The sequence below is a fragment of the Theropithecus gelada genome, chromosome 20 (assembly GCF_003255815.1).
Source record: "Theropithecus gelada isolate Dixy chromosome 20, Tgel_1.0, whole genome shotgun sequence".
Taxonomy (NCBI): domain Eukaryota; kingdom Metazoa; phylum Chordata; class Mammalia; order Primates; family Cercopithecidae; genus Theropithecus; species Theropithecus gelada.
This window is the reverse complement of record NC_037688.1, coordinates 4,973,198-4,990,107: the sequence shown is the minus strand read 5'-3', so window position 1 is coordinate 4,990,107 and position 16,910 is coordinate 4,973,198. Positions and strand designations below refer to the sequence as shown.

Below are 16,910 nucleotides of genomic sequence, written 5' to 3'. Positions count from 1 at the left end.
CTATTTTCGCAGCTGATGTTGTTTTTATTTGTGTTATCTAAACCTATTTTATTACCTCTTGCTGACTTTTACCTGTAACTTGTAGGTAAGCAGTTTCGAATCTGACAGTCACAGTGGAGGATTAATACGGGAATGATAGGTTGTAACAATCTTATTAGAATTGTTTTATTTTCTTTTGGGGGGTAATAAATGATAGAATAACATACTGACTTTTATAGCCCTTATGGAAAGGGAGCATCATATTTTATGTGAAAACAAATCTTCAAACAGTCAACATTCTAAAAGCGTTTAACTGGCCAGTCTGAATACAGTGGTGTTAAGTATACACAGCCAGTTACGGATGTCCTTGTTTCTTCTCCACCCCCACTGCTTCACTTTACTAGCCTTAAAATAAAATAAATGAAAGCATTTAACTGTTCTACCTGTAAGTTTTATCTTGAACTTTTTTTAAGGTTTTGAATCACTTAAAACTTTAGATCAAGTAACACTTAATCATTGGTTCATAATTATTAGTAATCCTAGTAATTATTGCCTATTGACAGACTACTGTAAGAATATTTTCAAATTATACAGTCATCTCTCTCTCTGGGAAGATAAATGTCACGGTTCTTTGGTGACTATTATCAGTGTCATATTGATACTGAAAAATCTTTTTACATTTTAGGCCTTAATACATTTACTTTAACAGGAATACTTTATTCAATGTGGTTTATCCTCATTAATAACCTGTCAGCCTCTTCAGAAATTTCTGATAACGTGGCAGTGAAATATCTCATCTGCTAAAATAAAACCCAACAGTTTTTAAAAAATCAAGTGAAACCATTGAAACATTTTAATGATATATAAAATAATACTGTTTTGCTTAAAGAAAGATTGAAAAATTATTAAAGATGCATACCAATTTTTTTAAAACACTCATTTTCTGTAAATATGTCTTTTCCAAGTTTCCTTTCTCTCTGGTAAATTATACTTTCTTTGGAAAATATATAAATTATTGCAGATACTCTGTTTATTAACCCCTTTTCAAGAAACCGTCTTTAATATAATTTGACTTTCAGCCATATAAATGAGTCACCTGCTTAGAAGGAAAGGAAAGGAATCTCTAGGCATGTTTGGTCTCCTGCCATCTCAAGTCAGCTGTGCCTGCTTCTGCTCAGACATCTTCAGGTTATGTGCCAGCATTCATACTCAGCAAATTGTGGGCACATCTATAACTGTAATGGCATGATTTCTACTCTTCAGATTTCTAGTTATTAAAAAGTGAAGATTTATGTTATCTGAAGAGAAAGGGATTTCTAAAAGCTTATTCTGAAATCAGCCTGTTCTTTCTGTTCTCTTCATGGCCATTAATATAGAAATAAAGGAATTTACTAAAAATGTAGCTTCCGGCCATTTTAGTGACAGAGCTCATTCTTCTTGGCTGAGAATTGCCTGTCCGTTACTGATGAAGCCTGTCAGGCCTGGTGTTGTTTGCAAAGCCTCAGGAGCTGCTCGGCTGGAAGGTAATGACTGAAGTCATCTGCATGTGTAAGAGGCACAGCAGCAGAATGAACAAGGGGGTCTCTGTCATGTTCTAACTTTCCTCCTAAGTTGGTTCTCCCAAAAGGACATCAGTATTAGATGATATTACAGTTTGCTCTAGTTTTTTTAAAATATTCATTTGAGTGTTTCTATGGGACACAGTTTTAAATTATGTAATCTGACTAGATGTGTATTAATATCAGTTCAATCCTAAGATTCGTGCAATATTGTGAAAAACTTTCTAAGGCTTTCTGTGCCAGTTAGACAAAAATGACTAGGATAAATTCTAACGGAGACTACTTTTTTTCTTTCCCCAGAGTGTCACCTATTCACCAGAGTAAATTATGATACCCTACCATATTGTAGAGATAAAGACGTTAAGTAAAATAATGCTTATCTTGAAAACTTAATGGATCATTTGTTTTGCAAATTGTAAATTTTTTCATAACTATAAAGTCTGATCCTTTTCTCTTAATCCATAGTGGGTTCCAGTCCTACAAGATTTCAGTAATAAGGGCACACTCTGGGGCTTTGTGCCGTTTGTGGATGAACAGCAACCAACTGAAATACCAATTCCAATTACCCTTCATATTGGAGACTACAATATGGATGGCTATCCAGATGCTCTGGTCATACTAAAGAACACATCTGGAAGGTAAGGAAATTAAATCAAGTGAGAAATATTTGTAAACTGTGTGAGAAATATTTGCAAACCATGGTGCTTTGCAACTGAATAGTACCTAAATATGTTATAATCTCTTAAATAAGGAACATGATGAGCTCAGTTCTTGTGTTTTAATTTGATCCCTGCACTTCTCACAACTGCTTAGAATACCTATTTTTTTTCCCACAGATTCATTATCTGTAAAACAAAAATGAACACCCAGTCTGAAGTAAAAAGTTATATTTCACTCAGTAAAACTTAATCTTTAAGAGGTCAAAAGTTTTTATAGGCAAATGACCCAATTACATTTTGAGACCGAAGACACTGGTGGTTAAGAACTGACTCTAGGCTTTGATCGCAGTCCAACCACTTACCCTCTGTGTGACCTTGGTCATATTACTCAAATTCTTCATGTGTAAAATAAGTGTAATAATTGTACCTCTGTCGTGAAGTTATAGTAAAGATTAAATAAGGTAAAAGTAAATGAATGACTTAGAAAGATAATCTTGGCGTATTGATTTTACATTTGGTAATTGTTGTTACATTATTATTGCTTGTTTTGTAATGACACTGGAAATTCCACCATGACTATTGATACTTTCTGTATGTGTAAACTGTGAGTACATTTATTGCATTAGCAGTGACTTTTAATGCTGCAATTACTTTAATTTTTGAAATAGAAGTACCAATAGATAAACCAATATAGTTAAACTCATAATTAGCTTGAATCCTGACAGATGCCATAAATATGACTGTTCCTAAATTTTAATACCTTATCATTTTATTCATCTCACAATTAATGATATTCCTTGGCCCTTATTCTTTCTTTCCTTTTACATTATTTTTCTGAGTATTAATTTATTTGTTGACTCTGGAATTACTAGTGATTCAGCTCCATATTCAGGCTCATGATACAAAACAACTTCTTCAGAAAAAGTCAGACCTATTATTGCTTTTAACACCAGTGTTGTCTGGAAATCTGATATTTAGAGAAATATTTATCATTAGTGAGTGTTCCTAAACTATTTATAGAAAAGCGTGGAGAGTCTGTATGTTAACTTTCCTAAGCACGTTGGTTTGAAATTATAATGTCTCTGCATCATGTTTGTAGAGTTTTCCAAGGACATGACCATGGTGTTATGCAGAGTTTAATATGTACTTATAACCTACGTGTGTGAAACAGATCTGATATAGCCAAAACAAACTTCTGAATGGAACGTGAGTGTTACTCCTTTTGAAAGCATAGTGGCACATAAAAACAAAGAACTGCAAAATTACTTTATTTTAGACATTGGGTCTATTCAGAAGAATAAGAAATTACATTTTAAATTCATTTAATCCTGTGATTACTCATCCTTAGAATATTTAAATAATTTATATTTTACTATAAAAGTTCTTTATCAACAGTGTTTTTTGTTAACAATTCCTTTGCCATTTAGCAATACAGATGGTATCAACTGCTAACTCAGCAGTGAACACTTTAGTTCTGCAGGAAAAATAAGTACTAAAGGCAGTTGTACTTTTTTATGAAAGTCTTAATACCATTATAAAAGCAGTTGTGTAAAAATCAATTATTTCTTTTCTGTTCTTTTAAGGTAGATGAAAATTGAAGGATAGAGTTCAGTTCATCTCAATGTTCATTCCATCACAGACGAGAAGTAGCCCTAACTTTAAATTAAATCTGAATATTATTTAGAGTTGCTGTTACATTTCTGTAGGAAAATTTGACAAATCATATTAAAATTAATGCTCTAGACCTTGTTAGGTCATTTTCTAAAATTCAAGGACAGATTGTAATTTCCTAGTAATAAATAAATATTTGTTTAACACTGGTACTATAGAAGTTATGTTAGTAATGTATCATTATGTCAAGCACATAGAGTGAATATTTCTTCCTTCTTTTGAGAATTTTATCTAGTGACTGCATTTAAGAGTGTGACTCTTAGTCTTCATTCTGACTATTCCTATCACCTTTGTATGATACAGTCAAAATGTTGACATATTTAAGAAGAGTTTTATTGTTACTAATATATTGCAAGTCACTGGATGAAACTGGATAGCAAAACCTGAGCTTCCATTGGGCTTTTATAGGAGTTCCAAGCCTAGAAGTAGCTAAAAATAAAAAACGTTTTTGGCAGCAAAGAAGCACACTCAGAAGTCTGAGTATCAGCTATGAGAGCATCCCAAACCTATAAAATGGCAAGTACATCTGTAAATGGCCAAATGTAATATATTGCCTGTTAGTTAATGCTGGGGAAAAAATGGTTTTTGTTTATGAAGTAATTTTACTTTGTATTACTCTAGCCTCATTTTTCATAGGTTAGTTATTATCTTTATTTTACAAATATGAAAATGGTCTGAGATAAATCGGACAACTTACCCAATATCATACAGCTAGTAAGTTGGAATTCCTAATTCGGTTATAATCTGCATTTTCATCCGCATCCTCAGCTTTATACAATAATTTACCTTTACATTAATGACCCTGACTCAGCAATGAAAGGTTACATTATGTTGCAGATGTTCTACTTTTTAAAAAAGGCATAGAGGTTGATAGTACAAGGGCCTACATCTGTGGGAACATTTCTAGCCACTATTCTAATTTTCTCTATGAAGTAGAGATGCCGGTGAGGCTGCAGAGAAAAGGGAACACTTATACACTGTTGATGGGAATCTAGATTAGTTGAACCACTGTGGAAAGCAGTTTGGAGATTTTTCCAAGAACTTAGAACTGCCATTCAACCCAGCAATCCCATTACTGGGTATATACCCACAGGAAAATAAACTGTTTTACCGAAAACACACATGCACATGTATGTTCATTGCAGCACTATTCACAATAGCAGAGACGTGGAATCAATGTAGGTGCCCATCAATAGTGGATTGGATTTTTTAAAATATGCTATAAATACATTATGGAATACCATGCAGCCATGAAAAATAACAAAATCTTGTACTTTACAGCAACATGGATGCAGCTGGAGGCCATTTTCCTAAGCAAATTAACACAGGCACAGAAAATCAAATACTACGTGTTCTCACTAATAAGTGGGAGCTAAACAGTGTGTACTCATGGACATAAAAATTCCAACAGTAAACACTGGGAACTACTAGAGAGGGAAGAGAGGAAGGAGATCAAGAGTTGAAAAACTAACTGTTGGGTACTGTGCTTAGTACCTGGGTGATGGGATCAGTCATACCCCAAAACTCAGTACCATGCAGTATACCCATGTAATAAATTTGCTCATGTACCCTGTGAATCTAAAATAAAAGTTGAAATTATAAATGTTAAGAAAGAAAGACATATTGTCCTGGATGTAAACTCATTGTGTCTCATTATTGAAGAAGACCTCATAATTGCTGTGTTGGCTAGCCTTCACTTAACCAACTCCAACTTCATAACTTGGAATTTGTAAAGATCAAAAAATTTTCTTTCAATAATATTGCCTATTCATCTACTGTAATGAATCCCATACTAAAATTCTTAGTCCCATAATAAAATGGAAAAAGAACTCCACTAATTAGTTCTGAGGGAAGAAACCTTTGTAGACAGTGAGAGTTAATTCTACCGTTAATCCCAACGGAGATACATTAAAAGATATATTACACATTATTTATTTTGTCAGCAATGAATTTTAAAGTATTAAATACCCTTACACACTAAATTTATAGGTGTAAAGTTGCATTCCTTTATACTTCTTAAATTTTCTTTAAGTCTTTAGATACGACTCCTTCACATTTTTAGTATTATTTGCCTTTTTAATTTCTTTCATCAGACTTGATAAAGGCTTCTTCCTCCGTCTTATTATTTCAGTCATGTCTGTGTTTTTGTTGGTATTGTAGAGGTTCAAAGAATCACCTTTATGCGTGAACCTGGGAGGCGGAGCTTGCAGTGAGCTGAGATCTGGCCACTGCACTCCAGCCTGGGCGACAGAGCGAGACTCCGTCTCAAAAAAAAAAAGAATCACCTTTATTTTCAGTAAGATGAATTTCTTCTATGAATATTTTCTTTATGTTTGTTTTTACATTTTTTCCTGTTTTGCTTTCTTCAAGTTTATTTTTTTTTTTTTAACGTTATTTCATTGAATACTAAACTAATAGGTGTTTACTCTTGTTTTCTATTAAGTGCTTTTAAGACTAAATATTGTGAGCTTGGCTTCAGGTCATATATTTTGATACTATGTGGTTTCTTTGTTCTTTCTTATTTAAAATTTTGCATATACACAGAATTATTTAGAAAGGTATTTTAAAGAGTTCACATAAATATGTTTGGCAAGTTGCATTTATGGTTGTTTTTTGGATTTGAGTCTATCTCTTCATTTTTTGTTCTTTTAGTATGGCATTGCAAATATAAATGTGGCTTATGCAATACTTTTAGAAACTTGTTGAAATGTTTCTGGTAGTTTAATAGCTCAGTGAATGGTTATCTGAAATATCATTCCTGTTAATTATATTATTTAAATCTTTATTTTTATTTTCTTTTCTACCTTTTGTTGGATTATTCAACATTTTCTTCCTTTTATAGTTCCTAAGGGGGTTAACATATTAAAATTTTTGTTTTTGTCATAGTGGTTACATTTAAATATTAATACCTATACTTAAATTTTACCTTTAATGAACTACTGGAGTTAATATGTAAGGCAAGAATTTTAGGACACTTCTAGTTCTCTCTCTCCCCACCCCAATTACTTCTCATTCAGTGGTATTATCAATTGATGGAATGATTTTCACATTTTGTTGCTACAGTTATTTACACTTAGCTACAGGGTTTACTGGTTTCTCTGATTACCATTGAATATTATATCTTTCATTCTTTCTTCAGTTTCCATTTTTCTGGACACATTATCAAGTAATTCTATCTGGGAGAGTCTGCAGCCTCTTTCTGAAACTTTTGCATGTCTAAAATTTTCTTTTTTTTCCTCCAGCCTGAATTGCTAACTTGGCTGAGTACAGGATTCTAGATTCAAAATTATTTTACTTCATATCCTTAAAGACACTTCGCCATTAAATTCCAATATTCACTTTTGCTAGTCAAGTCTGGTGATAATCTGATTGTTCATTGCAGGTAACCTCTTATGTTCTAAGATACTGGATTTGTACTTTATCCATAGTAGTTTGAAATGTTATCATGTGGAGTTGAATTGTGACTCCTGTAAATTTCTGTTATTTTTGTCTTCTCTTTCATTCTCTTAGTTTTTTTATTATTATTATTTACTTGTTAATTTGTTTCTAAAGCTCATATTAGAACACATGAGGGAAGTTGTAGGTCTGTCCTCCTTGTCTCTCTCCTGATACGCGCACATTTTTTAACTTGTATCTTTTGTGCTGTGTTCTGGAAAAATGTCTTTATTCAGCTCATTGACTACCTTGATTATAGAAGTGAACAAGACAGAAATGAAATTTACTCACTACAAAGTACTAGTTACCACTGTGAAAGCAACCCAGAAAATACGACTTACAGACACTGGGTAAGAAGTATCATTTTCCAAGCAGTTTATGTGTATAAGATAGCACATCATTAATTACAGAGAGAAAGTAGTAAATGATATATGAGTGTATATACTTGTCTTTCCATACAAATTATGTTGGTAAATTTCATTACTTATACACTAGTGGTACCTAGATAAATTTCATCATTTTCCATGATGTCCATGAAGTCCACTGATGAGTGCACTTCTAAATTTGTTTTTACATAAAATTATACTATGATAAAGTAAAGTAAGCTTTTTAGCTGTTGAATCATCAACATATACGGTTAACTTTTGTATTTTGTAGGGCAATGCTGGGAAAGGAGAATGCCATTCTGAGATAATATACTTAAATCCATTTTATTTAATATCAATCAGCTTTTTTACAAGAATAGTGGCCACAAAGTTTTATGACTGCTAAGGAATAGTTAGCAGTCCTCTTCAAAAGAATAGTGATGTGGAAGATTTTGCACTCTTTTTTGGTATATCTTAACTATCTATATGAATCAGACTAGTGGTTATTGTGTATGGAATCACCAGGATGACAAGATGGAAAATCCCTCTCCTAATAGTCTGTGAACAGGGCAAGACTTAGATTCAGGCCTCTCTTGTAATAAGAGGAGAAATAAAACACAAATGGAGATTGTTTTTACAAATGTACAGACAACATTTATGCTCAAATTGTGAAACACATGCACTGCATCATCTCTCACATACAGTTAAAAGTTTACTGTTAAATGCATCTTTGGATAAGAGAATTAAATAAAGATCATGTACTTTGGATCTCAGTTGAAATGCCAGTGCTACCACTTGTACTTCTGTTTCCTTTTGTCATTTATTTGACCTGTCTATGTATCTGTAAATTTATAAAATGAAGGTGGTTATACCTACCCTGAAAGTTCCTTGTGAAGATTGAAATACCATTCATTTCCCTTTCCCTCTTAAGTTTAACTAAGAAACCTATAATTAAGCTAGACTGGCACAATGTGAGTGATGACTTTAATTCCGAGAGATCTGTGAACAGCTCGGTCACCTCCTACCAACTGTAGACTACACAGATTATTGATACGGAAAGAACTGATGGGTATTTCATTTCTCTTCTTTTTCTACAACTATATATCCCAAAGGGTTGTTTATGTTTCAGAACATTTAAAACATGTAAGTTAAAATGTATCTAAGAATTTTTTTTTCCAAATCCCAGTGACTTAGTCAGATCAGACTAATTTAAGTAAAGGTAGAATAAGTTGAAAACTTGCAACAGAAAATTATTAACAGGCCAGGTGTGGTGACTCAAGTCTGTAATCCTAGCACTTTCAGAGGCCAAGGTGAGAGGATCAGTAGAGCCCAGAAGTTCAACACCAGCCTGGGCAACATAGTGGGACCCCATCTCTACAAAAAATAAAATGAAATAAATTAGCCAGGCATTGTGGCAGGTACCTAGGCACTCAGGAGGCCTGAGTAGGAGGATCACCTGAGCCTAGGAATTGGAGGTTGCAGTGAGCTGTAATTACACCGCTGCACTCCAGTCTGGGTGACAGAGCCAGACCTTGTCTCTAAGGAAATAAAAGGGAAGGGTGCAGTGGCTCACACTGTAATCCCAGCACTTTGGGAGGCGGAGGCGGAGGCGGAGGCGGGCGGATCACGAGGCCAGGACATCGAGACCGTCATGGCTAATATGGTGAAACCCCATCTCTCCTAAAAATACAAAAAATTAGCTGGGTTTGATGGTGGGCGCCTGTGGTCTCAGCTACTCGGGAGGCGGAGCTTGCAGTGAGCCCAGATCGCACCACTGCACTCTAGCCTGGGCGACGGAGCGAGACTCCATCTCCAAAAAAAGGAAAAAGAAAATGACTAACACTAAAAGGGAGAATTAAAAGGTATCAGCAGGAAGTGTGTTTCTGTAGATTTCAGGAGGTAGCTTAAAATGTCAAAATCTTTACAGATCCTCACTTCGTAACCTTTTCCTCCTAAGGCTGGTAGATTAAGCGCTATATTGGATAATTGTTTTCAATGTTGTGTATGTGAATTTTTAAAACACATAATAAGTCTTTGGTAGCAAGATACATCTGTTTACATAAGCCCATCACCTTTTCTCACTTTCTTCATAAGCAAAAACAGAAATAAAGAATACATACTATACAGAAAGAATGTATAAGGAAAATATAAATCAGCATTATTGTCTTTTTTTTTTTTTTTTTTTTTTTTTTGAGACAGAGTCTTACTCTGTCGCCCAGGCTGGAGTGCAATGGTGCCATCTTGGTTCACTGCAAGCTCCGCTTCCCGGGTTCACGCCATTCTCCTGCCTCAGCGTCCCAAGTAGCTGGGATTACAGGCGTCCGCCACCAGGTCTGGCCAGTTGTTTTGTATTTTTAGTAGAGATGGGGTTTCACTGTGTTAGCCAGGATAGTCTCGATCTCCTGACCTCGTGATTCGGCCTCCCAAGCTGTGATTACAGACGTGAGCCACCGCGCCCAGCCTATAGCCTATTTTTCTTCATATATTTGTCACTAAATCTAAATAGAATATCAAGACCTCGTCTCTGTGTTTGCAGAAAAGAAGTTTGGTTCAGACTGATCTAAGTGTTTTCTTCATACCAATGTGCAAACATAACAAATGTAAGTCAGGTAGCAAGGCGACGTGGCACAGTGGCATGAGAATTAGATTTGATATAAAAAGATTTGCTTTAAAAGCCTGACAGCGTCATAATTTCTTCATCTGTGAAATGAAGCATATACTTCTGGTGCATTACGGAGAAGTTGTCAAAGTAAGAGTATAAATGCGAGAGGAAAGTACAGGGTGTCCCATTAAATTAGGCTTTATATGTCTTTAATTTATTGGTAACAGCTTTTTACTCCCACAAAGTAAGTTTTTACAATGTTTAAATTGCCTGCATCCAGTGATTGCAGCATTAAGATCTTGGACATAGTATAATCATTTAAATATACTATGTATTAGTTGTTAACATTGCTAAAAAAAAGAATACCGAAAATGTCATACCTAAAGAAGAGGTCTTTTCCTCAGCAGGCCTTCTTTTAACTGAAGTATTTTGGAGCAGTGCGCATGACTTATTTTAAAAGACAGATTTCTCTAGTCTTTTAAATATGAATACAAATTTTGACTCTTAAAAGTAACTGGTAACCCTTCCGTTAATAGAAAAAAAACAAATATAAGTTCCTTGAGAGCAGGAGTCTTAAAGAACCAGAATAATTCCCTCTCTGTTTTAGTAGCAGGTACTTATTCTTTCTTGTGCTGCTTTTCACATTTACTACACCATAGCATTGCTTTTATAATCAGAAACCTCAGAAACATAAAGACTTTTTTTTTTAACTCATTGGGGAAACTAGACAAGGTCACATCTATATGGCTGGCTGCCTCTTCAGCATCTGGCATCCTTGAGAAAATACCTAATGAAGTGAGTTAGTGGGCTAAGTCTTGAGATTATCCAGTGCTATAGTCTAATAATAAAAAACCTGGTTGATTTTGATCAGCCAATAAAATGAGTCCTGTTAAACAAAATTTTAACGAGGATTTTTGAATAGATTAATAAGCACCAGATATAGATAAAATCATTTTATAATTGATCCTCTGTCAAATCAGGCATTCCCTATATCATTATCATTTGTCAGTCATGAAATATTTAGCTCGAAAAAAATAGGAAATAGCTGGGCACGATGGCTCATGCCTGTAATTCCAGGACTTTGGCAGGCTGAGGTGGGCAGATCACTTGAGGTCAGGAGTTCAAGACCAGCCTGGCCAATATGGTGAACCCTTGTCTCTACTAAAAATGCAAAAATTAGCCAGCATGGTGGCGGGCACCTGTAGTCCCAGCTACTCAGGAGGCTGAGGCAGGAGAATTGCTGGAACCTGGAAGACAGAGGTTGCAGTGAGCTGAATCGTGCCATTGCACTCCGGCCTGGGCGGCGGAGTGAGACACCACCTCAAGAAAAAAGAAAAAGAAACATTGGAAATACTGCCAGTTTGAAATAGAATTCATCTTCACTCTAAATCAACACAGACTCAATAAGGCACTTACAGGTTTGACCTTTTTATATTATAATACGTTAATTTACATTTTCTCTAGTTTTTAGTCCATTGTCTCTCAGTGAAAATCTGCACCAAGAATCATCTTGAACACTGTTCCTATGGGAAGGAGGATTGTCTAATGGTGGTTGTTTTGTTCACTGATCTGTGTTTTATTCTCATTTGTCTTTTAGTAAATCTCTCTGGTCGTGAATGTTATTTACTTTTATTAAGGCACATAGATTTCTGTGTTTCAATACTTTTTAAAAATTATACTCCTGGGCTTTTAGGGCTGAAAGGAAATATAAAATCACATAGTCTACTTATTTATGAATTAATTAGGGCACAGAGAACTTAAGTGATTTATCTAAGGTCACTCACTTAGTAGTAGAATTGAGTGGATCACTCAGAAGTAGATCTAGTTCATTGCACAATCTTTTTCACTGTGCTACGTATTTATTCAATAATTTGTCTATAATTACGAAGGAGCATTATGCTAGAATCTGAAAATAAATAACTGAAATTCGGCACTCTGTACCAGCACTAGCATTCTGTATTCAGAAGTTCCATCGAGTGTTTCAAGATGTCTTTTTTATATTAAGCTCTTTTTAAGCCATCTGCCTTCTATTTTAATGTACATTGTAAGAATCATTAAAGCCAAATTTATTGTTAAAATCTTGGAGATGCATAGGCAGCGGCCCTTCAGCTGTGAGCTTTTGCCTCCATGGCTATCCAAACATATCATTTCACCACCAAGTAACAGTCATTGGAATTCAGAACTGTCACTCTAGGAAAGGTGGAGTAGTCTCCAGTTCCTCTAGGTCTTTCTTTACTCAGGGACCTTATCCTTCTTCCCTTACCTGCTGCCCCCCGGGGTGTGAAGAACTGGACCTTCTCTCAGCCATTCATGTCAGAGCTCTCCAGCACACCCTTGTGACCAAGTGGTAGAGATGGCTGACTAGAAGCATTTCAAGCACACCTCATACTTCGAAGAGCAAAACAGCATGTAGACTATTACACTTAGAATACATTTTCCAAGAAGGAACATGAAGAAGTCAACAGAAAAGAAACAAGAAAAAAACAGGAAGAAGAAGGAAAACAGGAAGCCTATTTGACCAGAGTGGGCCAGGAACTGGGAGTGATTCCCCCATACAGGAAAAGGTGAATGAGACTCTTTCTGCAGTCCACTTTCCCACTGGGGAATCATACAATCCAGACCATAGGAGAGTACCATGTCCCTCTCAAGTCCTGAATCTAACTTAGGGAGTAGCCAGGAGACTATGAGAAGGAACTGTTCCAGGGAAAGAACATCCTGTGCCCTTTCTGAAACATAAGTGGCCACCGTAAGACACCACTCTTGATCCTACCTTTTAGCAGACTATGCACAGTCCTGGGAACCAGGCCAGAACTGATAAGCAAGTGTGTCATTGGCTCCAGCCAAAGGTATGGGATTCAGGCACCTCCCCATCATGGAACTGGGCTGGGAGGGGTTTCACCTGGGAGCCACAGTTTTATGGCCTGGGGCTGTATTGCAGTCCAAAGACAAACAGCTTGTGATTTGGCTGGCTGCCTCAGCGTGATGCCAGTGGCAGGCCGTAGGATGGTGTCCCACTAGGTTGAGAGCATGAGAGCAAGGCAGATCTCGCTACCACCTGCTAGGCTATGGAAACTGAGCCACCCCACCTTCCCCATGCTGGTTAGTTGGAACAGAAAGAGTTACTCCACTTCTCCCTGAACTATTGTTCCAGTGGCCTGAGAACTGTCCTCCAACCCGCATCAGGACTGGCACTTGTGCTGGCCATTAGGAAGACCAGGTATAGACCTGCCCATCTCAGCCCCACCCTGCTTTCTCCTCTACCCAGCACCACCAGCTTTCCCCCCTATTTCCCACCTTGGAAGCAAAGTACAGGACTGAGGCCACTGAGAATTCCAGGGCCCAACCCATTGCCTGGGAAACACAACTACATTTCCAGGTTAACAAAGGTCAAGCCTTGACTCTAATACGACCACTGCAGCTGGCTCTCACCAGCAAGCACTACCTACTGGCCAGGAGATCAACCTGCACAACCACTACAAAGTCTTATACAGTTTCATCCTAGAAGTAAATAGCTTTGCAGCCTAAAAGGGAACAGCATTGTCTAACCTAACAGAATATTTTGAACATCAGACAAAGACGAGTAAAGGTAGCAGATCCCATTCCTGCCTATCAGAGCCATGGTGCTGGTACCGCCCTTCACTCCCCAAGCGGAGACCTCAGCAGATTTTACCAGGGGCCTGAGGACTCCCCCACCACCCCACTCAGGGCTGGTGTGTACATCTGCCATGGGGGACCTGAGTGCAGGGTTCCCCAATCTGGCTTTACCCAGCTTTACCACCCCATCCTAGAGTGAAGGTGACTCAAGCCCTTGAGCACTCCAGGGCCCAACCCACCACCTGGGACACTGAAGCACTTCTCCAGGTGTTAACAAAGACCATACATAAACCCTACTGCTATCATGGCCGCCTGCTGTAACTGGCATGTACCACCTACTGACCAGGTCAGCCTCCAAAACACAAGAAAAATCTGCTGAAAAAGATGCACAGCACTCAGGAAGGAGACCGGCTTCATGTGACCTCTGCATCCACCATCACCCATGCCACCCTGGCTTCTCAGTATTCTGAAGTGGCTTCTTCATCCACCCAGTACACCACTTCTACAACTGCCATTTTAGAAACCCACCAAATTAAAGCTATTTATAACCAATATTGTACAGAGTCTTTGCTACTGAACATACCCAGAAGCAAAGCCAAAACAGCCCTACTCAACAACATCATAGTCACATCCTGAAGAGAAAAAAAAAAAAAATCCCCCCAAAGAAAGTAAATTCAAAAGCAAGAAGAAGCAACTGTTTTCTCATATGCAAAGAAATTAGTGTAATAATGCAGAAGTATTTAATAGCAAAGGGTTATGGTATCCCCAAAGAAACAATAATTCTCTGGTAATAGATCCTAACCAAAAAGAAATATCCAAAATACCAATTAAATTATTGATTGTAAAGAATCTCATGGAAATAAAAGACGAATCTGAAAACCAGTACTGATGAATCAATAAATTAATTTTGAATATGAATGACAAATGTACCAACGAGATGGATGTCATTTTTCTAAAAAAGCCAGAACTGCTAGAAAGGAAAAAAATTATTGAAGGAATTAAACAAGACAGTTGAAAGTTTCAACAAGAGACTAGACCAAGCAAAGGAGAGAATCTCACTGCTTGAAACAGATCTTTTAAATTAATAGAGTCAGAAAAAAATGAACAAAGACTTCACTATGTTACTACATAATAATGATTACGCTTATGAATCTTTGGTATTTCCTAGAGAGAAGAAAAAGCAACAAGACTAGAAAACCTATTTAAGGAAATATTACATTAAAATTTTCCTAGTCTTGCAAAAGATTTATACATTCAGATATAAAAGGCCCAGCAAATACCAGAAAAGTGCATTTCAAGACATAGCTCACCAAGAAATATAGTCATTAAACTGTATAAAGTCAACATGTAGGAAAAAATCTGATGTCGAGTTGCCTATAAGAGAAACCTTATCAGAGTAGCAGTGTACTTCTCAGCATAAGACTTAACAAGCCAGAATGGATTGAGAGCATTTTTTCTGAGTTCTTAAAGAGAAAAAAAAAGGGGAGCGGGGGAAAACTATCAGTCAGGAATGTTATATCCTGGTAGAATAAGCTTGATAAATGAAGTAGAAATAAAGTCTTTGCCACAAAAGCAAACATCAAGGGAAGTGGTCACAAATAGACTGGACCCACAAGAAATACTCAAAGGAATTCTAAACATGGAAACAAAGGGTCAATACTTACCACCATAAAAGCACAGGAAAGCGTAAAATATTAACCTTGTTGTAAATGATTTAAATATTCCACTTGAAAGATAAAAATTGGTGGAATTGGTTTTTAAAACTCAGCCAACTACATGCTGCTTGTAAGAAATCCACTCAGCTGGTAAAGACACTTACAGACTGTGGGTTAAAGGAGTTGGAAAAATATTTTCCTCACATGAATGGAAACCAAAAGCAAGCAGGAGTAACTATATTAATATCAGATAGAACATACTTTAAATCGAAAACAGTAAAAAAGAAAACAAAGAATGTCATTTTATAATGAGAAAGGAATCAAGTCAACAAGAGAATATAATAATCCTAATATATATACACCCAGCACCAGAGCACCCAGATTCATAAAACTAATATTACTACACCTAAAGACAAAGATAGACAATAATACAATAATAGTGGGCAACTTCAGCATGCCACTCACAGCAACAGACAGAACATTGAGACAGAAAAACCACAAACACTAGACTTAAAATGGACTCTAGACCAAATGGATTTAATAGACACGTGTAGAACATTCTAACCATAGAATTCTCCTCATCAGAACATGGAACATTCTCCAAAATGATCATATGTTATACCACAAAGTCTCAAAAATTTTTTAAAAATCAAACTCATGTCAGGTGTCTTTTCAGATCACAGCAGAATAAAACTAGACAGCAATACCAACAGAAATTTTCAAAACTATTTAAATAGCCAGGCACGGTGGCTCACACCTGTAATCCCAGCACTTTGGGAGATTGAGGCTGGCAGATCATCTGAGGTTAGGAGTTCAAGACCAGCCTGACTAACATGGCGAAACCCCATCTCTACTGAAAATACAAAAATTAGCTGGGCATGGTGGCGTGTACCTGTAATCCCAGCCACTCAGGAGGCTGAGGCAGGAGAATCTTTCGAACCCAGGAGGTGGAAGTTTCAGTGAGCCGAGATTGTGCCACTGCTCTCCACTGGCAACAGAGCCAGATTCCATCTCAAAAAAACAAAACAAACTATGTAAATACACAGAAATTGACAACACACTCCTGAACAGTCTTTGGATCAACGGTGAAATTAAAAAGGAAATTAAAATTTTTTTGAACAGAATGAAAATGGAAACAACATATTAAAACCTCTGGGATATAGCAAAAGCAGTGCTAAAAGGGAAGTTTATAGTGTGAAATACCTGCATTAAAAAAAAAGACTGTATTTGGTGGTTTATGTCTGTAGTCTCAGCGCTTTGGGCAGCTGAGGCAGGAGGATCCCTTGAGCCCAGGAGTTCAGGACCAGCCTGGCCGACATAGTGAAACCTACCTCTACAAACAATTAAAAAAAAAAAAAAAAAAAACTTAGCCAGGACATGGTGATGTATGC

The 16,910-nt window shown here is 36.6% G+C and overlaps 1 protein-coding gene across 2 annotated transcripts in view; it reads left to right on the top strand.

The window, feature by feature from the left end:
• ITFG1 (integrin alpha FG-GAP repeat containing 1) overlaps positions 1 to 16,910 on the top strand; it is a 307,787-nt gene that overhangs the window by 161,961 nt on the left and 128,916 nt on the right. For both annotated transcript variants that reach the window (XM_025371411.1, XM_025371410.1), the window contains exon 10: positions 2,004 to 2,176. In XM_025371411.1, the coding sequence (XP_025227196.1) occupies positions 2,004 to 2,176 (173 nt within the window). The remainder of the gene's footprint in view (positions 1 to 2,003; positions 2,177 to 16,910) is intronic.